The sequence below is a fragment of the Sus scrofa genome, chromosome 8 (assembly GCF_000003025.6).
Source record: "Sus scrofa isolate TJ Tabasco breed Duroc chromosome 8, Sscrofa11.1, whole genome shotgun sequence".
Lineage (NCBI taxonomy): Eukaryota > Metazoa > Chordata > Mammalia > Artiodactyla > Suidae > Sus > Sus scrofa.
This window is the reverse complement of record NC_010450.4, coordinates 2,128,503-2,151,248: the sequence shown is the minus strand read 5'-3', so window position 1 is coordinate 2,151,248 and position 22,746 is coordinate 2,128,503. Positions and strand designations below refer to the sequence as shown.

At 61.9% G+C, this 22,746-nt stretch overlaps 1 protein-coding gene and 1 long non-coding RNA gene across 3 annotated transcripts; one reads left to right on the top strand and one right to left on the bottom strand.

The window, feature by feature from the left end:
- LOC102163357 lies at positions 830-5,381 on the bottom strand. 2 transcript variants are annotated; one of them, XR_002346483.1, is made up of 3 exons: positions 5,003-5,381; positions 4,094-4,212; positions 830-1,750 (listed from the first exon to the last, which is right to left on the bottom strand). It is a non-coding gene; the product is annotated as an uncharacterized LOC102163357 (long non-coding RNA). The 2 variants fall into 2 exon arrangements; XR_304722.3 differs by lacking the exon at positions 830-1,750 and adding an exon at positions 3,623-3,896.
- On the top strand, positions 5,617-21,757 carry LRPAP1 (LDL receptor related protein associated protein 1). Its single transcript, NM_001113436.1, is given in 8 exon segments — positions 5,617-5,820; positions 11,408-11,552; positions 13,522-13,640; positions 14,553-14,673; positions 14,994-15,152; positions 15,998-16,080; positions 17,216-17,392; positions 21,695-21,757. Coding segments are annotated over 8 exon segments (1,071 nt in total).

Below are 22,746 nucleotides of genomic sequence, written 5' to 3'. Positions count from 1 at the left end.
TTGAGTGCCCAGGGGGCAGTGCCAGGGGCACAAAGCACCAGAGACCTGCCCATGCAGCCCAGAGAGGGTTGGGCCAAGAGCCACCTTGACTGCACCTCGACATCGCAGAGCTGGAGTCACACAAAGACCCGAGTGCACGCGTCTTGGGGGCCGGGGCTGGGAGGAGCAAGAACTCGCACAGAAACGTCAACCTTTTAAAATGCGCCTTCAGTCACTGCTGTTCCGTGCCAAGTTGCAGCCTGCTGGGAGTTTCCTGTCGGAATTACTAAGCAGGAGCTTGTAAGGGACAAGTTAATCGTCCCAGCGCAGAGGTGAGGCGCTGAGCAAGGATGCAGGCAGCCGGCCGAGAGCAAAGGGCATGGAAGCAGGGGGCGGGAGACAGACGGGCAGAGGTCCCCATGTCCCAGCACAGTGCACACCGGACAGGAGAGCTCCAGGCCAGCCCCCACCTCCTTGGGACAAGGATGCCAGAGGTTGCAGAGACGTTGGGGGAGCCTGAAAAAGAAGATTAGAACTGCCTTCTGGAGTTCCCATCGGGGCACAGGGGTTAACGAATCTGACTAGGAACCATGAGGTGAGGTTGCGGGTTCAATCCCTGGCCTCAGTAGGTTAAGGGTCCAGTGTTGCTGTGAGCTGGGGTGTAGGTCACAGACATGGCTTGGATCCCGCGTTGCTGTGGCTCTGGCGTAGGCCGGCGGCTACAGCTCTGATTAGACCCCTAGCCTGGGAACCTCCATATGCCTCGGGAGCAGCCCTAGAAAAGACAAAAAGACAAAAAAGAAAAAGAAAAAAAAAAACTACTGCCTTCTCTCCCCCAACCCAGCCCCCTTCATCAGCCAGCAGAGCCCACCTGAGTGTCTCCCGGGCCAGCTCTGGGTCTGAAGTGGGCAAGAGACAGCCACCATCTATTCCTTTATCCCGTCATCACCAAGGGCTTTGTGGCACCTTTTTTGGTTTTGTTTCATTTTGAGAAAAGAGCTCTTCTGTGACCAGGCTGGGAATAAAGGAAGAGTTCAGCATGCATCCTTCCACCTCCATCGTCCCTCCATCCACTGGCCACTCGCCTTCCTTCCTTCCATCCGGCACCCACCCATCCATCAGCCACTTCTCACATCTTCCTTCCGGCCAGCCGGCCATCATCCACCCATCCGGCCATCCAGCCATCCATCAGCCACCATCCAGCCACCCATCCATTCCCCCACATTCACTGAGCACCAACTATGAGCTCAGCCCTGTGACAGGAGACAGAGATTCAGGAAACACAATCACTGCTCCCAGAGAACACACAGTCCAGGAGGGAAGAAGACATGGACGGAAGCACAAGACAAAGTCACAAGAGAAAGGCTGGCCTGTGGCCCACACCCCGGGGGGGACACCTCCATCTCTTCCTGTCTCTTCTCTCCTCAGCCTCTTTTAGAAGCCTCTCCGGGTCCTCCTCCATCACGTCCTCCCTCCCGCAGGCCAGACCCTGCTCTTCCCGCTTCTGGTCACCCCCCCCGTCTTTCCTCGTGGTTTCCCCGACGACACCTGCATCGCTGCATCAGACGCTGAACTCTCCGCCGCTCTGTCCCTTTCTGCCGGAGGGAAGCGATCTTCGCAGGCCTGCGTTGAAGATGGGCAGCCTGAATCCCGGCATCAGAGCCTGGAGGACACCCGCCTGCTGACCAGGAGCACCTGCCTTTCAGGTCTGAGCAGAAGAATGAACACCCATTCTCTGGGGGCCTGTACACATCCTGCGACACCAGCTGGCCTGATGTAATGAACAGGACAAGGGCATTAGGCGTTAATGGCCAAGCAGCTGGGATTTGGGCTTCTGCCTAAGATGGAGTAACAGGGACTGAGTTTACCCTTTTGCCTGAAACAACATAAACGACTGGCTGAAATATATGAAGTGACGCCTCTCAAATACTGCACATCAGGCAGAGGGACAGCAAACCACTCCTTGATTCCAGGCACCTTAAACTCTTTCTGGAACAACACAGGGTACAATTTAAAAGGACCTGGGGGGAGTTCCATCAAGGCTCAGTGGAAATGAATCTGACCAGGATCCATGAAGAAGTGGGTTCGATCCCTGGCCTCGCTCAGTGTGGTGTAGGTTCCACACGCGTCTCAGATCTGGTGTTGCTGTGGCTGTGATAATAGGGACAGTGGCTACAGCTCTGATTCAACCTCTAGCCTGGGAACCTCCATGTGCTGTGGGTGCAGCCCTAAAAAGACCAAAAAAAATTTTTTTAATAATAATAAATAAAAGTATCTAGGGAGTTTCCACTGTGGTTCAGCAGTAATGAATCCGACTAGTAACCATGAGACTGTGGGTTCCATCCCTGGCCCTGCTCCGTGGGTTAAGGACCCAGCGTTGCCGTGAGCTGTGGTGTAGGTCACAGATGCGGCTCGGGTCTGGTGTTGCTGTGGCTGTGGTGTAGGCTGGCAGCTGGGGCTCCGATGAGAACCCTAGCTTGGGAACTTCCAGATGTCGCAAGTGCAGCCCTAAAAAGCAAAAGCTAATAATATAAAAAAGTACCTAAATCTCGGGAGTTCCCGTCGTGGCACAGTGGTTAACGAATCCGGCTAGGAACCATGAGGTTGCGGGTTCGGTCCCTGCCCTTGCTCAGTGGGTTAACGATCCGGCGTTGCCGTGAGCTGTGGTGTAGGTTGCAGACGCGGCTCAGATCCCGCGTTGCTGTGGCTCTGGCGTAGGCTGGTGGCTACAGCTCCGATTCAACCCCTAGCCTGGGAACCTCCATATGCCGCGGGAGCGGCCCAAGAAATAGCAACAACAACAACCAAAAAGACAAAAGACAAAAAAAATAAAAAATAAAAAATAATAAAATAAAGGAAAAAATAAATAAATAAATAAAGGAAAAAAATAAAAAAAAAAAATTTTTTAAAAGTACCTAAATCTCAAGTCTTCCCAAGGTATCTGGGTTTCCCCACTTCCTTCCTTTGTCCTCATTGTCCCCCCTTTTTTGTTTCCCTTTGGCTGCATCCAGACATGTGCATGTTCCCAGGGATCAAATCCAAACCATAGCAGCAGCCTTAGCCACAGCAGTGACAATGCTGGATCCTTAACCCACTGAGCTACCAGGGAACTCCTATGTATCCATTTTATTTTTTTTAATAATTTTTTTTATTTTCCCACTGTACAGCAAGGGGGTCAGGTTATCCTTTCATGTATACATTACAATTACATTTTTCCCCCACCCTTTCTTCTGTTGCAACATGAGTGTCTAGACAAAGTTCTCAATGCTATTCAGCAGGATCTCCTTGTAAATCTATTCTAAGCTGTGTCTGATAAGCCCAAGCTCCCGATCCCTCCCACTCCCTCCCCCTCCCATCAGGCAGCCACAAGTCTCTTCTCCAAGTCCATGATTTTCTTTTCTGAGGAAATGTTCATTTGTGCTGGATATTAGATTCCAGTTATAAGTGATATCATATGGTATTTGTCTTTGTCTTTCTGGCTCATTTCTCTCAGTATGAGATTCTCTAGTTCCATCCATGTTGCTGCAAATGGCATAATGTCATTCTTTTTTATGGCTGAGTAGTATTCCATTGTGTATATATACCACATCTTCCGAATCCAATCATCTGTCGATGGACATTTGGATTGTTTCCATGTCCTGGCTATTGTGAATGTGCTGCAATGAGCATGCAGGTGCACGTGTCTCTTTTAAGTAGAGTTTTGTCCGGATAGATGCCCAAGAGTGGGCTATGTATCCATTTTAAACGCCCCCTATTACCTCAAACCTGGGTTTACCTCTTCGTGGGTATCAAGCCAAGACATCAAGCCAAGCCAAGACACGAGTCAAGTCAGAGAGGGAGAGGGAAGCACTTGCTACTTGCAGCAACTAGAGAGAACACCAGGAGTTCCCGCCGTGGCACAGCAGAAACAAACCTGACTAGCACCCATGAAAAAGAAAAAGCAAAACAAAAAAAATTTTTAATTAAAAAAAAGAAGAAGAACTCCAGGGACACCTCCCAGAGCAGCGTCTCCCTAAATAGCACAACTGGGGAGGTTTTAAGCTGAGGGAACATGCATATGCATGAGGGCTCTTGTGCAAAGAGGAATTTAGCAAAGGACAGGGCTGAGTCATACCAGGTCCACGAACATCCAGATCGTCATTGACTGAAGTCACAGGGGCCAGCAAAGAGCAGCAGCAGCAACTCCCTGGCTCCAATTAATCCGGTGGCCCATTGTTCAAGGGGCTTCGGACCCTGTAAAACAGCTGAGTAAGCCACAGGCTGATCTTAACCTTTGAAACAGAACAGGGAGTCTTGACTGACTTATTATCTCCCATTACGGTTAAATTATTTTCCTTGCCCGGGAGTAGCTGCTTGTTCTACATTCTTCGGATCCCTTGAATCACGGACTACTGAGGCCTGTCCTCGGCAAAGGCACACATGGAGGCCAGGCTTACATCACCGCGTGGACTAAGCCTAAAACAACTTCCTACTCTCTCTCTTTTTAGGGCTTCACCTGCAGCATATGGAAGTTCCTAGGCTTGGGGTCAAACCAAAGTGGCACACAGCCATAGCAATGTGGGATCCAAGCCATGTCTGGGACCTACACCACAGCTCACGGGAATGCGGGATCCTTAACCCACTGAGCGGGTCCATAGATCAAACATCCTCATGAATACTAAGTGGGTTCTTAACCCACTGAGCCACAGTGGGAACTCCCTAAAATGGCTCCTCTATGTCAAGAAAGTTATGCCTGGTTCTCTTTCTTTGGGGACCCTCCCCCATCTGCCTGCACCCCCTCTCAGGCACAGTCCACCATTCTTACCAGATGGACAACCCAGTCCCTTCTCAAAGCCCCAAAGCACACAGTTGAGGCCTCTACCTGACCCCAAAGCTGCCTGAGAGCAGCAATCTGCCTCACACTCTCCCGGTTTCCTCCTCTACCCCCAGGGCACTGGCCCAGCCCCCCTCACGTTGCTGGATTTACTAAAACGTAGCAGAGAGGAAGAAATGAAACAGGTACACAAATATCTCTAATACAGACCAAGTGCATAGCCGTGTGTGAGATACAGTGTTGCGGGCACCCCTGGGTCAAGGGGAAAGCTTCGGGGAGCCGGGAGTGAGAAGGCCCAGGACGCCTGGGACTCCCTGGGCCTCGGGTTTCCTTCTTCTGCCAAGCGAAGGAGTGGCCAGGTGGGTCTAATGTTCCCGACAGCCCTGACCTTTAACTGGAGGGCCAAGCAGACCACCTGCGAAGTCCATAAGGACAAGGAGCCTGCATATCAATGCAGACGACACAGAGACAATCTAAGGTGTCAGCCAGTCACGGTCCCGACTTCAGAACGGTTTACACTTTCTCCTGAATGGTGGGTCCCGCAAACCCACAGCCCCAGGTAGGCAGCCCTAGCCACTTGGGAGAGATGGCGCCGTGCGTCACGAGGCCGCGGCACGGTTGCCTAGGAAACGCTCCCGTGCCTCCGCAGGGCTTCCCGGGCCTTGTAGTCCGGCGGCGGCCTCCCCTGGGCCGGCCGCGCGGCGAGGGACTACAACTCCCAGGAGGCAGTGCGGCGGGACGGGCCTGGTGGGCGGGGCCAGCCGGGCCGGGTCGCGGCTGCTTCTGTCCGGAGCTCGCGGGGTCTCGGCGTCTGGGGGAGGAAGATGGCGTTACGGAGGGTCCGAGCTGGGCTGCGCGAGCTCCGGCCGCTGCTGCTGCTGCTTCTGCTCCTCGGGCCATGGCCGGCGGCGGGGCACGGCGGCAAGTACTCGCGGGAGAAGAACGAGCCCGCGCCGCCCTCGAAGCGCGAGCCGACGGGGGAGTTCCGCATCGAGAAGCTGAACCAGCTGTGGGAGAAGGCCCAGCGGGTGAGTGGCCGCCGGGCCTCCTCTCCCTCGGGGGGCCGCGGGGCCGGGGTCTCCTCTAGTCCCGGGGGTCGGCGGGGCCGGGGCTTCCTCTAGTCCCGGGATCTGCGTGGCAGGGGTTTTCTCCTGTCTCGGGGGTCCACGGGGCAGGGCTCCCTCTAGTCCTGGGGGTCGGCGGGGCCGGGGCCTCCTCTAGTCCGGGATCTGCGTGGCAGGGGTTTTCTCTGTCTCGGGGGTCCACGGGGCAGGGCTCCCTCTAGTCCTGGGGGTCGGCGGGGCCGGGGCCTCCTCTAGTCCGGGATCTGCGTGGCAGGGGTTTTCTCTTGTCTCGGGGGTCCACGGGGCAGGGCTCCCTCTAGTCCCGGGGGTCGGCGGGGCCGGGGCCTCCTCTTGTCTCCGGGCCTGCGGGGCAGGAGGTCAGATCTCTAACTTTGGGTGTCTGCGAGGGCGGGGCGGAGCCGCCCGCAGGTGTAGGTGTGGGTGTCTCTTGCTCCCTGCGTCAGAAACAAGGACCCTGGCCTGGCAATGACAGGCAGAGGTTGGGGAGGCCCTGGTGTGTGGGCAGAGGGCTCCCGGCCAGTTTGAACTTGCTGATGTGGGCGCAGGGGTTTTGGGGAGGGGAGGTGAGAGGCTGCGGACCACCTGAATCCCACCGGCCCCCTCCTAGAGAGGAAGATAAGAAAGCCCGCAGGGCAAAGGGCACCCGCAAGGTCACTCGCCGGTGGGGGCAGAACCGGGTCCAAACCTTGCTAATTGGTGTGTGACCTGGACCTCCTCATTAACATAGGGGCCCCTCCTTTGTTAGGCTGGGTTATTTCTGGTGAAGTGGCCGCCCCACCCCCTGGGCCTCAGAGGAGGAGATCCAGTGGGTTTTAAGCGTGCCTGAGTGTTTGAGAAGGGGAGTGAATATTTACAAAATCAGGACTAAGTTTCAGAAAAGAGGAGAAACTGGGGCGGGCGGGGGCGGAGACTGCGGGGCAGCGGGGGTGGGGTGGGGGAAGCCACTTGCCCTTAGAGAGCCTCTGGGCTCAGCACTGTTCCCTGACCAGTGTCCTTGAGGGTTCTGCTGGGGGCACCCCTTGTGCACACAGCCCGTGGTCTGGGCTGCAAAGGCGGGGGGCTTCCTGGAGAAGGGGGTTCTTGTGCCCCAGAACCGGTCCTGAGCCCTCTTGCTTGCAGGGCTGTCCCGGTCATCCCCGCCTTGTCCGTCCAGATGACCCCGGGCAGTCTCGGGTCACCTCTGTCTGAGGGCCTGCCGCTGTCTTCTGGGAGCCCTGCCCTGTCCCGCCCCTGGACAGTCCTCGGCCCCTCGGCCCTGAAATTCCACATTTGCGTGGACCAGTCTTTGGCCAAATGGAGCGTGCAGGTCCTTGGGGTGGGGTCCTCCTCACGGCCAGCCCCCCAGGCCGGTGGGCAGGCCTGTGTCCTGGCGCTCCCAGGCGGGGCAGCCTCCAAGGACGTTGCCTGGCCCCAGGCCCTGGTCGGCTTGCCCGCTGCTCAGAGCCTGCGGCCTTTGGGTTTTGTAATTTGGATAATTTCCCCCTGAAGACATCCAGTGTTTGTCAGGGTGTACACAGGGTGAGAGAGGAGGAGTCTGGTGGAGGCTTCTGCCTTGCCCTCTCTCCAGTCCCTCCCGTGGGCGGGGGTCCCGCCTGTGAGGCTGGGCCGGGCAGCTGCTGGTGTGGTCTCAGGTCTGGACGTCAGGTGAAACTTCACGCTTCCCGTTTGATCCAGCTGCCTACAAAGCTGTAGGCTGGACAGCAGGGACAGGGTCACGTCCCCGGCCTCGTGGGTCTTGTGACATCTTGTGGGGTGTCGCAAGGCTCCTGAGCAGGGAGGGGCCGGGCCCTCCTTGGAGCTTGGAGGGGGTTGTAGCTGTGGGAAGTCACCTCCAGGAAAGTCTAGTTGGTGTCTCGCTCCCCAGGGTGGCCGTGTGTGTGCGCGTGTGTAAGGGTAAGAACACTTAACATACGACCTACCCTCTTAGCAAATGTTTAAATGTAGAAATTTACACATCCAGTAGTTCCCGTTGTGGCTCAGCAGAAACGACCGCGACTAGCATTCATGGGGATTCGGGTTCGATCCCCGGCCCCACTCAGTGGGTTAAGGATGTGGTGTTGCGTGGCTGTGCTGTAGGCCGGGAGCTGCAGCTCTGTCTTGACCCCTGGCCTGAGAACTTCCATGTGCCCTGAGTGCAGCCCTGAAAAAAAGAAAGGAAAGAAGGAACATCAGGTGCACAGTTTAAGCGCTTGGCGGTACTGCCGCGCGTGCAGTAGCTCCCAGGACGGACTGGAGTCGCAGCGCTGGGACTGCGGCCTGAGACGGCACCTGCCCCGCAGCCACCCTCCCGCCGCCTCCCTGAGCTTCGGCTCCGCTCCGGCCCACGTCGCACGGTGGCTGCTGTGCTGTGTCTGGTTTATTTCACGCGGCGTGATGTCCTTCAGCTTCGTCCCCGTTGTCACACGTGGCGAGGCCGCCTTCTCTTGGGAGGCGAAACCAAACCGTCTCCATGCCGCGTCTTCTTTATCCGTTTATCTCCACGGACACCTCGTGGTTCCGGGTCCTGGCTGCACCATCGTTCCTGAGTCTCGTCTTTCGAGGGGCCTCTGTCCTGTGTCCACGGCGGCTGCACCAGCTGGTTCCCGTCAGCAGCGCGAGGCCCCCTTCCCCTTCTCACCCTCCCATCCTGACAGGCGGGGGGCGCTGTTCCCACGGCTGGGTGTACACCACACACACACACACCACCCCCCCACCCCACGGCTGGTACACACACACACACACACACACACACACACCACACACACACACACACACACACACACACACACACACACACACGGCTGGTGGGACCCTCAGGGTGGAAAAGCCTGGAGGCAGGAGGATGCATGGGTCTGACGGACAGTCCCCTGCAGGATGGACTGGGTCAGCCGCAAGCCCAGTTGCGCTCTGGGCACCAGTGCCACGCTCTGCCAACAGCCCCATTGCAGAAGCACCAGGAAGGGCTCCGTCCCCAGGGTGTCTTGCCGGGCCGCTGGGCCAGCTCCCCGGGCCTCAGTTTACCCGAGCAGCCTGCCCCGTGGCTGTGGAGGTTCCGGAGGCGGGGGACGTTGTGCTGGCCCGGGACCCCTGGGAAGAAACGTCTGGGGAGGGGCCCTGCGCCCACATTCCTGCTGAGCCGCCTCCGTCCTGGTCTCGTGGCCGAGGGTGACGGACTTGGTATTTGACAGCTTCGGCTTGGCATTTGTGTCTCTTAACCGGCTGTTGTCACGTGAGGCATTAACATTGCACTTTGAGGAGGTTTGAGGAATCGAGGTGCAGGTGCCAGGCGTGTGCGTGCGGCCTCTTTCCTCCCTCCACCTCCTGCCGCGGCCCGCAGGCCTCCACGCCTCGGAGGCAGCTTAGCCCCAGACCACAGCTGATCTCTGTAAGATGGGCATGCGGTTTAGACCCCAGAGGCCTCAGGCCTGAGAGGCGGTGACTCGCAGAGACGTGCCAATGCCACTGGTGGGCGCAGCTCCGGGGGCGCCTGGCCTGGTGTTGGTGCCCTGATCCCCCGGGCCGTGGGGAGGGGGACAGACAGGAGAGTCGGGTGAGCGGGGCCCAGGGGCCCATGGTGCGTCGAGCGGCCTGGGCTCCTCAGATCTGTTTCTCATCCCCCGGCCCTCTCCCCCCGAGAGGGACGCCCGGGCTGTTGCTGTCACACGGGCCACAGCGAGCACAGAGCCGCCGTCCCCGGCTGCAAGCAGGCCCCTGGCAGTGGCATCCTGGGCACCTGGGTCTTAGGCCCGAGTCCCTGGTCCCTTGGGGGCTGCAGGCCTCCCTTCCGCATCGGGGCGGCTCACCAGGAGCCTGGTAACGGCGGCCAGGCCCGCGTCTGTGCAGGCTCAGGGCTGGGGCGAGCCTGCCCCTCCAAGACTGTCCCCAGCAGAAGCGAAGTCACGTAGGCTGAAAGCTCGAGCTGTTCTTCCTGCAGGAGGGGCCCCTCCCACGGCCTCTCCTCCTCCCCCGCTCCCCCTCGCCCGCCTGGCTCGCCCACCCCTGGGAGTCAGGTCAGATGAGGCTGCAGCGCCCGGGCCCCAGGGGCCTGAGAGCACCCACAGCCAGCGGGGCGGGATGGAGCCGGGGGGCCCGGCATCCAGGGAGGCGCAGGCGCTCTGCCTGAAGGGCTGACGGGGGTGGTGGGGAGACTGCAGAGAAGGGGGACCCCTGGGGCCTGCCTGCCTCAGGTGGAGGGCCCAGGGGAGCCCTGCATGGTGCCCCCAGCAGATAGGGTGGGACGGGCCCCGAAGCCCCTGGGTCGTTCGAGCTCGGGGTGCGTTCAGAGGCCCAGGTGTCCTTGTTCCCCGGGGAGGCTCGCTGAGACGGAAGCCGGCGATCTGGAGTTGTGGGGACTCCTGGGACTCTGAGCCCCGCGCTTTGACCTTGCACGGGACCCCAGGCTCGGTCTGCGTGTGGTCCTTCCCCAGGGCCCGCGACTCCTGGCGCCCAGGGCCCGGGTCCTCACCTTCTTGGCAGCTTGTTTTCTTCCAGGATCTTCTTTCTGTCCCGACCCACAGGTTCTGGCGCCACAGGGACTTCCTCTGCCCTCCCCTTCGTGGGCACGTGCGTGTCCAGCCGAGCCCGACCCCGGGCAGACCCTCCCGCGAGGCTGTCTGGGGTCAGGCACCCTCACCCGAGCTCCTCTCATCCCCTGGGAGCCCCATGGTCGCCTGGCCATCGCGGGGTGCCCTCCTCTGGGGTGCTCCAGGGGAGCCCTGCTCTCGCAGCCCAGTCCTGCCCTGTGTCCCTGTGCCCCTCAGCCCGTGTGGGGTGTCTGCCGGCATAATTTTTAAAGCCACAGGTTTAATGGCACTGGCGGTGGCCTTCACAGCCTGCTTCAGGGCAGAGCTGCCAGGCCCAGGCCAGCGCAGACCAGCCTCTGTCCGGACCTAGGGGTCCCCTCTCGGCCTCTCAGCCCTTGGTGGGTCGGCTCCCAATGCGGGAACAGCTCCTGGCTGGTGTCCTAGGGGAATCCTTGGCTGTGCTTCATTTTCTCTTTTTTAATTGGAGGTTTTCCATAAATGCCATCTTCCGTCCCTCTAATAGCTGTAGTCTATTTTTTAATCCTGGTTACATAATACACAGAAAGAGTCTTGGTTTCTTGCTTTCTTTTTTTTTCCTCTTTTTTTTTTTTTTTCCTGTCTTTTGTCTTTTTGGAGCCTCACCCACTGCATATGGAGGTTCCCGGGCTAGGGGTCCAATCAGAGCTGCAGCCCCTGGTCAACACCACAGCCACAGCGATGCCGGATCCTTAACCCACTGAGCAAGGCCAGAGATTGAACCTGCGTCCCCATGGATCCTACTCAGATTCGTTTCCGTTGAGCTCCTTTGGTTTCCTGACCAGCCCGGTGTTCCTGCCCCTGCTTCCTGCCAGCCTGTTTCCCCAGGTGCCCCAGGGGGCTCCCTGGGGACTTGGGACCTGTGGAGCATGTGCGGGACCCTGGCTCCACCGCCCCAGCTCTGGCACCTCCCCACCCGGGCCGGTTTCTCCCAGGCTGCGTGGCTGGGCACCGTGCGGCTGGTGGTCACGCGCCCTCTGTCGCCCCCGCAGCTGAACCTTTCCCCGGTGAGACTGTCTGAGCTCCACGCTGATCTGAAGATACAGGAACGGGACGAATTCAAGTGGAAGAAGATGAAGTCGGAAGGCTTGGATGAGGACGGCGAGAAGGAGGCAAAACTGAGACGCAGCCTCAGCGGTACCTCTTCTCCGTCTGAGCTCAGTCTGAGGGAGGCGGCGCCCCGGGCTCGCAGCCCCAGCTCCCCATCGCACGTGGTTTGGGGGCAGGATGAGAGTCAGGGCGGCCAGCGAGGGCTCTTGGGCAGTGGAGGGGGCCAGGGCGGGGGTGTCCAGCCACATTAATAGACAAGCAGCCGCAGGTGACCAGGGTGGCCGATGCTTGCGGCTGTTCCCAGGGCCTGGTCCTGGTGGCAGAGAGCAGAGCCTGGCCGGTCCAAGCTGGTGCAGTTCCTTGCAGAGCCCCGCACTGCGAGGTGGGGTGACTGGGCCGAGTCCGCCCTGTGGCCCTGCCTCTGTCTTAGGCTCCCTGTGTGTCCCAGTGGCCCCGGGGTAGCGAGGGAGGAGCTTCAAGGGCAGAGAGGTGGCCAGTGGCCAGCTCCATCCCATGACGCCCTCGCCTGGACCCCCACTGCCAGGCCAGGTCCTCCGGGAAGTGGCTACCGGCCCAAGCAATCTCCAGGTCTGTGTCCCAGGTGGAGCCGTCCTGACTTGGGTGAAACTGGTCTCTGGGTGCCCAGGGAACATGGCAGGAGAGCCAGCAGCCTAGGAAGAGTTGGAGCCTGAGGCAGGCCAGCCGAGCAGCCGTCCCAGGGCTGCGTTCACCTGGGGGCTGCCATCTTCAGAGTGTGGCCCACTGCCAAGGCAGACGCACCCCTAGCGGTCCATACAGGGCAGCAGTCAGACTGGGATCCCGTGTAGCCAGGCCTGTCCTGGGCACTCCAGCCGTCAGGCACCCTGGCCATCCCTGCCCCTGCAACTCATGGGGCAACATGCGTAGGATCTGGCCCGGCGGGTTTGAAGGCAGACCCACCACCCCATGGAGTCCTGAGTGGACAAGTCCTGCCCTTTCTGCTGCCCCACCAAGCGCACCCTGAGGCTTGTGTGCTGCCTCCTGGGGTCTGGCCGACGGCCCTGGGCTGGGCTGACGGCCTGGGACTTCTCCTCCGCAGGCTCCAGCTCCCTCTCAGGGACCCTAGCCCTTGCAGGCAGGGAGGTGGGGCAGGCCCACTCCCAGCTAAGGAGGGAGGGCTGGGAGGACTGGTCCGGCCAGGGCGGACCTGGGGGGCGGGCCACCCTCTGTGCAGGGGCCATGGGTGGGTACTGCACCCGGCATTCCTGAGAAAAACCCATTCGCCATCCCTCGGTGACCAGTCAGCAGCACCTTCAGCCCATGTCCCCGCCCAGCTGCCGCTGTCAGCTGTTCACTGGCAGCTGCTGACCCCAAGGCCTCGCCTTTAAAAAATCTTTTCCTCCAACTAAAGATACGATTCGAGTTGTCGAAAAGCTGCCCCAGTCACTGGCCCCCCGCTCAGTAGCCTCTGCCTGAGGCTGGCCACCCACCCTCTGCCTCTGCCGAACCGGCTGCAGGCTTTGGGGTTTGTGTGTGTGTGTTTATTGTCTTTTTAGGGCCACATCCGCGGCATATGGAGGTTCCCAGGCTAGGAGTCGAATCAGAGCTACAGCTGCCCGCCTGTGTCACAGCCACCGCAATGCTCAGTCCGAGCCGCGTCTGTGACCCACACCACCGCTCACTTACGGCAACGCCAGACACTTAACTCGCGGAGCGAGGCCAGGGGCCGAACCTGCATGCTCATGAATACTGGTTGGACTTGTTACAGCTGAGCCACAATGGGAGCTCCAGGTTTTGGTTTTGCAAAGCTCTGGAATGGACCTGGTCCTCGAGCAGGCCCCGCGGAGCTGAGCCGTCCCGCCGTCCCGTGCCGTCCCACCGCAGGGCAGAGGGTGGGGGCTCAGGCTGGGAGAATGTGCCATGGGAGCCACGAGGCAGCCAGTGTGTGTTGAGGGGTTGGCAGAGCGGGAGCCCCTGGTTGGTTCGTGCTCGTTCCACCAGGTGCCGAGTGGCCAGGAAACCGGGGCGGGGGGCGGCCCCCAGACCCCAGCCTTGACCCTGCCCTGCTCCCTCCTAGTCATCCTGGCCAAGTACGGTCTGGACGGGAGAAAGGACACCCTGAGCACCAACTTCCTCAACCACGGCCCCGAGGACGACAGCCTGGAGGACCCCCGGCTGGAGAAGCTGTGGCACAGGGTAACCTCTGCGCAGAGCCCAGAGGGAAATCGGGCCCTGGCGGGGCCCCCCAAGACAGGTCCCCTGGGCAGCTCGGGACGGGTCTCTCTTCCGTCGAGAGGGGCCCCGGGTGGCCCGGGCCGGCAGAGCTTTGAGGGTCACAGGTGCCTCCTCAGCCTGTGGGTAGAAACAGCTCGCCGTGCGATGAGCGGCTTTTTCTCACTCTGGGCCTGGCCAGCTGCGCCTTGCACGTCGCGGGCCGGCCCTCTGCAGTCGGCTGAAGCTGGCCGTGGCACTGCCGTGACCAGGAAGAGATCCGCGTGCAGGTGGACCCAGGCTGTTCAGGGCTCCCCTGTCGTCACTTGCGGTTTGATTCCTGGACAGTTTGTGTGACTCAGGGTGCCCCCCTGGCTGAGGGTGCTGACCTGGCCCTTCCTGCGGGGTGCGGACCGAGTGCTGGCCTGGTGGCAGTTTGGGCGTCATCCCCTTTGCCCGGCGGTCCCCGTCCAGCCAGAGGAGGGGTTGTCCTTGGTCAGGAGGGGCAGGGCCGGGGCAGCAGGGAGGGTCATGAGGGAGGGCAGGGTTCCCTACAAGCAGGTGGAACAGTGACAAAGTGACAGGCCAGTCCCTCCAGGAGGGGACACTGCGCCCCACCCCACCTCCTCAGGGTCCTGCTGCTCCCTTCGCGGCCTTCCCACCGTCCACCCCAGAGGCCATCGGGAGCAGTAACTTAGGTTATTGTTTTCCTGCCCTGTTTCGTCCCTGGTAAAGGCCAGACCTGGGCCCAGGGCTTCTCCCAGCAGCACGGGTCCTGCCGAGCCTCGGGGGTCCACAGACACCTGTGTGGCCCAGGTGGCTGGCAGGGTGCTCCCCGAGGTGTGGCCAGGTGAACAGCCCCCCCGGGGGAGGTCACTCAGGTCCCTCTCTGTCCAGGCGAGGGCGTCTGGGAAGTTCTCCAGCGAAGAACTGGACAAGCTGTGGCGGGAGTTCCTGCATCACCAGGAGAAGGTCCGCGAATACAACATCCTGCTGGAGACCCTGAGCAGGGCTGAAGGTGCGCGAGGCCTCGGCCTTCCCGGAGGCGGCCCTGGCTCGGAATGTTCCAGAACGGAGCTGGGGCGGGGGAGGGGCGGTTGCCGTGCCCTGTTCTCGGGCCTCCGGCTCTCTCAGCGGGACTCGGTGTTCAGCTGCGTGCACGTGTTCAGGTGAACCGGTCCTGCGGTGCCGCTGGCCGCCTCTCCCGCTGTGGCTGGAGTGGCCCGCGGGCCCTCGTGGACTCGGCCCCCCTCACACGTGGTTTCCCGGCCCCCGGGGTGGGGGGGGTGCTGCTGGCCGGAAGGTCAGGGCGGGGCCCCACGGCTCTGGTTCCCACAGAAATCCACGAGAATGTCATCAGCCCCGCGGACATGAGCCACGTCGCGGAGGACGCCCTGCGGAGCAGACACTCCGAGCTCAAGGACAGGCTGCGGGACATCAGCCAGGGCCTGGACCGCCTGCAGAGGGTCAGCCACCAGGGCTACGGCGCCGAGGCGGGTGAGCCCACGTCTCCCGAAGGGGCCTCAGGGCATCCCGGGGCCCGCAGGCCGGGACAGCACTTCTGCTGCGGCGCCGCCACCCCCCACTCGCTGCCGGAGGCCACAGCTGCTCCTCCTGCGTCCCTGGAGGGCGACCGGGGCCTCTGCTCAGGTCCCGCTCCGGGACCCCGAGGCTCGAGCCTGGTGCGGGTTCCAGGAAGGCTGCGGGTTGCCCTCTTGACCCAGCTCGGTCCCCGTCATTCTCTGCCCGCGTGGCAGGTGCTGCTCTAGACCCCAGGGGTGCATGAGGACACGAGGCGGAACCCCTGCTCCTCAGACTCCGGGTGGACGGGACCCCGGGGATGGGACTGGGAGCCTGGCCGGGCCGAGGAGCCGAGGAGCCAGGGCAGCTCTGACCGCCGCGCCTCGTCCCTCCCCTCCCGGGGCTGCCCCCGCCGGCCCCGCAGCTACTTCTGCTGGGGCCTGGGCGGGGGTGGGGTGGGGGGAGCAGCTGGTGAAATGACCACCCGACAGGCGGCTGTGGCCACTCGCCCCAGCCTGGGGGTGCGGGGCGGGAGGTGAGTGACAAGCCAGCAGCTTCGCCACAGCCACGCGGGCCGAGATCAGCGGCGGTTACTGCACTGGAGCTACAGGGATGGGCAGCAGCCTGGGGCGAGGTCTGGGGCTGGTGTGGGCATCACTGAAGCCCTGCGCCTGAGGTCCGCGAGCTACGGCCCGAGCGTGTTGGGACAGGACGCCCGGTCCCTCCCGAGGACGTCAGGTACTGCGTGTCCACACGTGCGCCAGGGCGTGTGGCACGGGGGGTCCTGGGGTCACCGAGCCCGCCTTTTCTCTTCTCTGCAGAGTTCGCAGAGCCGCGGGTGATGGACCTGTGGGACCTGGCCAGGGCAGCCAACTTCACCCAGAAGGAGCTGGAATCCTTTAAGGTGAGGGCGGCGGCAGCGGGCATCTCTTCTGGGGCCTTTGTGGGCACGGGGACGGGGAGGCCCTCAGTCTTAGGTCAGCCTTTCCCCCGGGACTGTCTCCGCTCTCGCCCTCTGCGTCCCTCCGCTGTGTGGGACGAAGCTGGCCTCCCGTGAGTGGACAGTGTGGTCTCGGCATCTGCTCGGGTTCGGGTGCTCTGGGTGCGGGACTCGGGGGTCTTGCAGGACAAGTGGGTTGAGGAGGAGCCCTTTGCCCCCATGCAGCCCAGTGCCTCCAGGTTGGTCCTGTTGTGGCACAGCTGTCACAGGCCAGTGGGTCAGGTCAGGGTCATGGAGGGAGGTGGGCCAGGGGCATGAAGGGGTGGGGGGCCTGGAGGGGAGTGGGCTTTGTGGGCCATGGAGTGTAAGAGACAGGAGTGCAGGGTGGGGCCTGGCGAGGAAGGTCCCTGAGCTGCTTGGGAGGTGTCTCGCCTGGGCCTGGTGGCAGCATCCTCATAAAACTAGGGGGATGTGGGGGTTGGGCCTGGCGGCCCACCTGTGGTGGGGTGGGGAGGGCCTGGAGGTGCCACAGTCGCAAGGGCCCCGGAGGGGAGATGGAAGGGGGAGCAGCCTGTGCGGCGGCCGTAGTGGGGTTGGCAGCAGGACGAGTCAGCCGGGAGCACGTGGGGTGGGCTTGGGGGCAGTCGGCCTCCTGTCTCTCCTGCTCCAGACGTGGGGTGGAGAGCGGCGGACAGCGCAAGGGTGGCAGGGGTGGAGCTTAAGCCCCACACATCAGCTTGGACCTGGCAGATGCCCAGCAGAGGGTGAGGGTGAGAGGGCCGTGGGGGTGGGGACACTCGGCCCCTAGAGGCTGTCAGTTTCCAGCAGGGTCCCTTTAGGGGGAAGTGCTGCTCTGTGACCCGCGTGGCAGCCAGGACAGCAGAGCCTGGCACCCGACTCGGCCCTCAGAGCCGTCCTGGACGGCTGGACGGTGAGCAGGCGCCGTGCGAGCAGCCTTCGGAGTGGGGAGCCTGCCCCCGTGTGCAGCCGGCCCTTGGCGTCAGCTCGGCATTCGACGGTGGCATTCGGTCGGTCCAGGGGCCTGGGGCGGCAGAACGGGCTCACAGGGTGGACTTCGGCTGTTTCAACCTTGTTCTAGGAAGAGCTGAAGCACTTTGAAGCCAAAATCGAAAAGCATAACCACTATCAGAAGCAGCTAGAAATTTCTCATCAGAAGCTGAAACACGTGGAGAGCTTTGGCGACCAGGAGCACATCAGCCGGAACAAGGAGCGCTACGCGCTGCTGGAGGAGAAGACCAAGGAGCTGGGCTACAAGGTGGGTGACGGCGCCCAGCCCGGTGCCCCGGGCCTCGGCGCCCCTTGTGGGGCAGGCGGTGGGCGCCTTCGATCACCCCGCAGAGGGTCAGGCTGGACGGAGGGAGCGGGGCCTTCAGCCCCACCTGCCTCTCTCCAGGTGACCAGACTCTGGGGTCTGGGCGGGCGGGTGGGCCACCAGGGCCGGAGCCGGACTCTTCCAGCCACGCGCCTGGCGCCCGGGCCCCCAGGAGGTGCTGCCGTCACTGCCTCCAAAGGTCCTTCCCTCCCCGAGCCGCCCGAGTGGCCTTGGAGTCCCCGAGTGCACGCAGGGGGCACTGGGTTCCGAGCGTTGGGCCTGGGCTGCATGGTGACCCACTTGGTTCCAGAGGAACCAGGGACCATCTCGGGGCGGCAGGTGGCCACATGGGTCCACTCCCTTTGCGTGGCTCAGCGGGGCTCCCGGATGCCCGGAACGGGGTGCAGGCTCACTGCAGGGTGACGTCTGAACCCCGCACGGCAGACGTGTAGGACGGGGGGCAGAAGCCCACTCACTGGGGCCGCCTGGCCCCTCGCCGGTCATTCATGGTGAACGCACCAACCGGGCGCCTTGGGCCGAAGAGCCTCTGGCTTGGATTACACGGGGAAGAGGGCAGGCGGTGTGGATGCTCCAGAGGCAGCGGCAAGAGCGGAGCAGGGCACACGCTCCTCGGGTGCCGGGAAGCTGGGCGGGGTTGGGCTGCCTCCGTGGGAGCCTCGCACCCCTTCCGACCACATGGAGGCTTGAGTTCCTCAAAAGCAAGTAAACCTTTTTTCTTGTCCATGCCTGTGGCACGTGGAAATTCCCAAGCCCAGGACGGACCCCACGCCACAGCGGCAACCCACGCGCTGCAGTGACAGCGCCAGATTCTTAGCCCACCGAGCCCCCCGAGAACTCCAAAAATGAGTCATACGTTGAAAGAAGTGAGTGGCTCTGCTCCTGCGTTTGGCGGGACTGAGTGGGGAGAAGCCAGGTGCCCGCGTGGGGCTGCAAGCTCAGGTTCACACGGCAACACGGGAATCTGTGGGGGGGCGGTTTCTGCCGAGCCGGGCAAGGAGGACGGGCGCGGGCAGCCCTGGCTTCCCTGACACGCGGGGGCCCCTGGCGCCGTGAGGACCCGGGCTGGGGGGTGCCCGCTGAGGAGGCCCCAGACCTTCCCAGGTTCCCAGCCAGCCCGGGTTCTGAGCGTGAGGCTGGCGGCTCCTGCCTGCGAGGCCCTGAGGGCCGGGGAAGCTCCGCAAGCAGAGCCCAGGCCTGGGACCGCTGCGGAGGGTCCTGCCTTCGTGCGACGAGGACAGGAGCCTGGAGGAGCCGCAGACTCCGTTCCCTGCTTTTGAAAGGACGTGGGTACAGTCGTCAGCCGCCACGACAGAGGGGCCCGCATGGGGCGCCCCCAGAGCCTAAAGCTCCCGGGCCCCCAGGATCAGGAGACAGCCGAAGTAGCTCCTGCCCAGGCGTAAGGACAGGGTGAGACAGGAACGTCTTCCAGCGAGCGAACCAGCTGAGCCCCAGGAGACCCCGGGGAGGGGAGATGTCTGCCCGATGGGCGAGGACCCCGAGCGGGCCCCGTGGGTCCGGCAGCAGAGCAGGGGCCAGCAAGGAGGGCCACAGAGCTGGGAGGTGCACCGGGCGGGGTGGGCAGCGGGAGGGCATCGGCGAAGGAAGGAACACGCCGGGGACTGGTGGTGACGAGATGGCAGTGTGTGGAGTCCCTCAGGCCGAGCAGACAGAAGGACAGCGTCCAGCCTGCTGGCCCCGGCCTGCGAGGGTTCCAGGAGGAGAAGCAGGGGAGGAGGGGAGGTCGCCTGGGGAGGCGATGGCTCAGGCTCCCCGCCCGGGAAGGGTGAGGCTGTGGCCCCGAAGAGGCCCACGCCGACCAAGACCCGCTGCGGTTAAAGTGGCAAAGGGAGGAGAGCCGACAGCAAGAGACGAGCAGCCAGTTCCCCGCACGGGGAGCCCCGTAAGGCCCGGAGCAGAGTCTGGAGTGGAAGCTCTGCAGGCCAGAAGGGAGCAGCCGGCGTGAGCGGAGTCTTCAGACGAAAAGCCCCACGACCAGAAACACCCACCCGGGACGGCGGCCGCTCAGCTGGGAAGCAGAGGAGTTGGGCACATGATCAGACGCTGAGATCCACCTCTAAACCGGCCTTCCGGGACTTGGCAGAGGCCGGCCAGCTCTGGAGTGAAAAACGAAAGGCCAGGAGTCCCCATCGTGGCACAGTGGAAAGGAATCCGACTAGGAACCGTGAGGGTGCAGGTTCGATTCCTGGCCTCGCTCAGTGGGTTAAGGATCCGGCGTTGCCGTGAGCTGTGGTGTGGGTCGCAGACACGGCTCAGATCCCGCGTTGCTGTGGCTGTGGTGTAGGCCGGCGGCTACAGCTCGGATTGGACCCCTAGCCTGGGAACCTCCATACGCCACAGGTGCGACCCTAAAATTAAAGAAAAAAATGGCATCTAAACATACCCACAGACGGTCACCTGGACACAGGGAAGAAAGTGAAAGGACTGCAGAAAAGAACACAGTAGCAGTGGGTACATGCCTCTCGGTGGGTAGCCTAAACACGACGGGCCGAGCACAGCGTTCCAGGCAAAACAGTGGGGGAAAACAGGACCTTTATGAATGCTGCCTGCAGGAGACTCACTTCAGGTCTAAAGACACACAGACTAAAAGTGAGGGATGGAAAAGGGTTTCCCTGCAAATGAGATCAAAAGCCAAGATGGCAGTACCCAGACCAGACAAAATCGACTTTTTTCTTTTTACGGCCACGCCTGCAGCACGTGGAGGTCGAATCTGGAGCTACAGCTGCCGGCCTACACCACAGCCCCAGCAGCCCGGCCGCGTGCCGCCACGCCAGGTCCTTGACCCACCAAGCGAGGCCAGGGATCGAACTCAGACCCTCACAGAGATGGTGTCAGGTCCTTAAACCACAGAGCCACACTGGGAACTCCTAAAATTAACTTTAAAACAGAGACTCACAGGAGACAAGTGTGGACGTAGTGGGGTCGGTCCAAGAGAAGAAGCAACAATTACTTGGGCCGTCGGTGCTCCCAGTGGGCTGGTTGCCCCCCAGCAGGCAAGGAGGCGGGCCTTGAGCTGCACCCGAGGCCGGATGTGCTGGTGCGGGTGTTGATAGAGCACCCAGTGCAGAAGCAGCCTGCGTGTTCTCGAGTGCACATGGAACCTTCTCCAGGATGGGTCACGTGCGGGGCCGCAGAACGCGCCTTGGGAAACTGAAGAAAATGGAACAACCAAAGCGTGTTTTCCCGTCACAGCAGCTTGAAACGAGGAATTACAAGAGAAAAACTTCAGAAAACACAAAGATGTGTCAGTGGATCCCTGAAGAAATGAAAAAAATACCTGGAGACAAAAACGCAACTTCCCCAAATCCAGGGGACGCAGCAAAAGCAGTTCACAGAGGGAAGTTTCTAGCAATATTCCCACCACGGGAACCAAGACGCTCCAAGTTAGAGGAACTAGAACGAGAATGAGACCCAAGTTCACAGACGGAAAGAAGATCAGGGACTAAAACGGAGAGGAGTTCCCATCGCGGCGCAGCGGTTAACGAACCTGACTAGGAGCCGTGAGGGTGCGGGTTCGATCCCTGGCCTCGCTCAGGGGGTTAAGGATCCAGTGTTGCCATGAGCTGTGGTGTAGGTCGCAGACGCGGCTCAGATCCGGTATTGCTGTGGCTGTGGTGTAGGCCGGCAGCTACAGCTCCGATTGGACCCCTAGCCTGGGAACCTCCATATGCCGTGAGTGTGGCCCTAAAAAGACGAAAAAGAAAATCAGAGAAACTCGGAGCTGTTTCTTCAAGAAGATTGGCAAGGAAGAAATGCCCTCAGCCAGACTCCTCAGGGGGAGGAGGAGAAGGGGGTCCCGGCCTGTGAGCCCAGGGCCCGGTGACGCAGGCCAGGAGCCGCCAGCTTGTCCCTGTTCTTTGGAGGTTGTGTCTTTTTTTTCTCTTTTTTCGCCTTTCAGGGCCGCACCCACGGCATATGGAGGTTCCCAGGCTAGGGGTCCAATCGGAGCTGTAGCTGCCGGCCTACACCACAGCCACAGCAATACCGGATCCTTAACCTGCTGAGCGAGGCCAGGAATCGAACCTGGAACCTCATGGTTCCTAGTCGGATTCGTTTCCGCTGCGCCACGACAGGAACTGCTTTGGAGGCTGTTTCTGGTGAAGGAGCTGCTCTCGTGATGACGGCTGGGCGGGTCATTGCCGTGGGCCTCCCCCTGAGGCTATGTGAACAGGTCTGCCCAGCTCACCTGTGCTGCTCTCTCTGCAGGTGAAGAAGCACTTACAGGACCTGTCCAGCCGCGTCTCCAGAGGGCGACACAACGAGCTCTGAGGCCCCGGGAGCCCAGGGCGGGCGCAGGAGGCACCAGCGGGCTGGGGTTCCTAAAGACGGCCCGGCCGCCCTGGGGTGGCTTGTCCGTCAGCAGAACCTCAGTGGAGGCATGACGGGGACCAGCCACGGGGGCCCGGGGGGAGGAGCCCCGCCGGTGACCCCCTGCTCCCTGGCTGGCGGGCTCTGCCCTCAGCCCAGCCGACTGTCACCTCTGCCGAAGTCACAGTTTGCATCAAAATCTTACAGATCTTCTGCTGAAAGTACTGTGTACAGAAGTCCCTGCAAATACAGTGTTTCAATCTTGAGGTCGTCGAGGCGTCACTGGGGCCCGGTCTCACTGTCTGCCGGGCTGGGGGATTCAGGCTCGGGTGCGGAGAGCAGCTGCAGGCCAGTGGGCTCGGCCCCTGGTTTGGAGCTGAAGTTACAGGGTCGAGACAGACAGCAGTGCAGAGGCTCAGGGCCGGGAAGAGCCTGGTTCTCTCCGAGGGAGCGCGCGGGGCCGCCCTCCGGCTCCTCGGCCAAGGGCCCCGGGCAGGGACACGTCCACCAGGTGCCGCTCGGCCCCGGCTGACCGCACCCCCCACGTTGGGACCCACCAAGGGCAACAAGGACTCTCAGGGTGCCACGAAAGCGAGCAGGGAGGCGGCCCTCGTTCTCTGGTCCCACATCTCTCCAGCACAGGAGGTGCCCCCCCCAGGCCTTCCCATCATGTCTGCCACCAACCGGGCCAGGGCCCCTGTGCCGAGACACCTGCGGCCCCAGGGAGGCCTCCGTGCAGCTTCCAGGCCGTTCCTGCCAGGCGCGGGCTTTTCCCGCCACGCACTCGGGTCCTGGGTGCCCTGTGTGTGTGCGTAGCGGGGGGTGGGCCCGGGACCGAGGCAGACAGATGAGGACCCTGACACAGTTACTGTCTGAGGAGCCGACCGCCCCGAGGGAAGCCACTCCCAACAGAAGCAGGAGAAACACGGGGGCTTTGCTGCAGGTGTCCC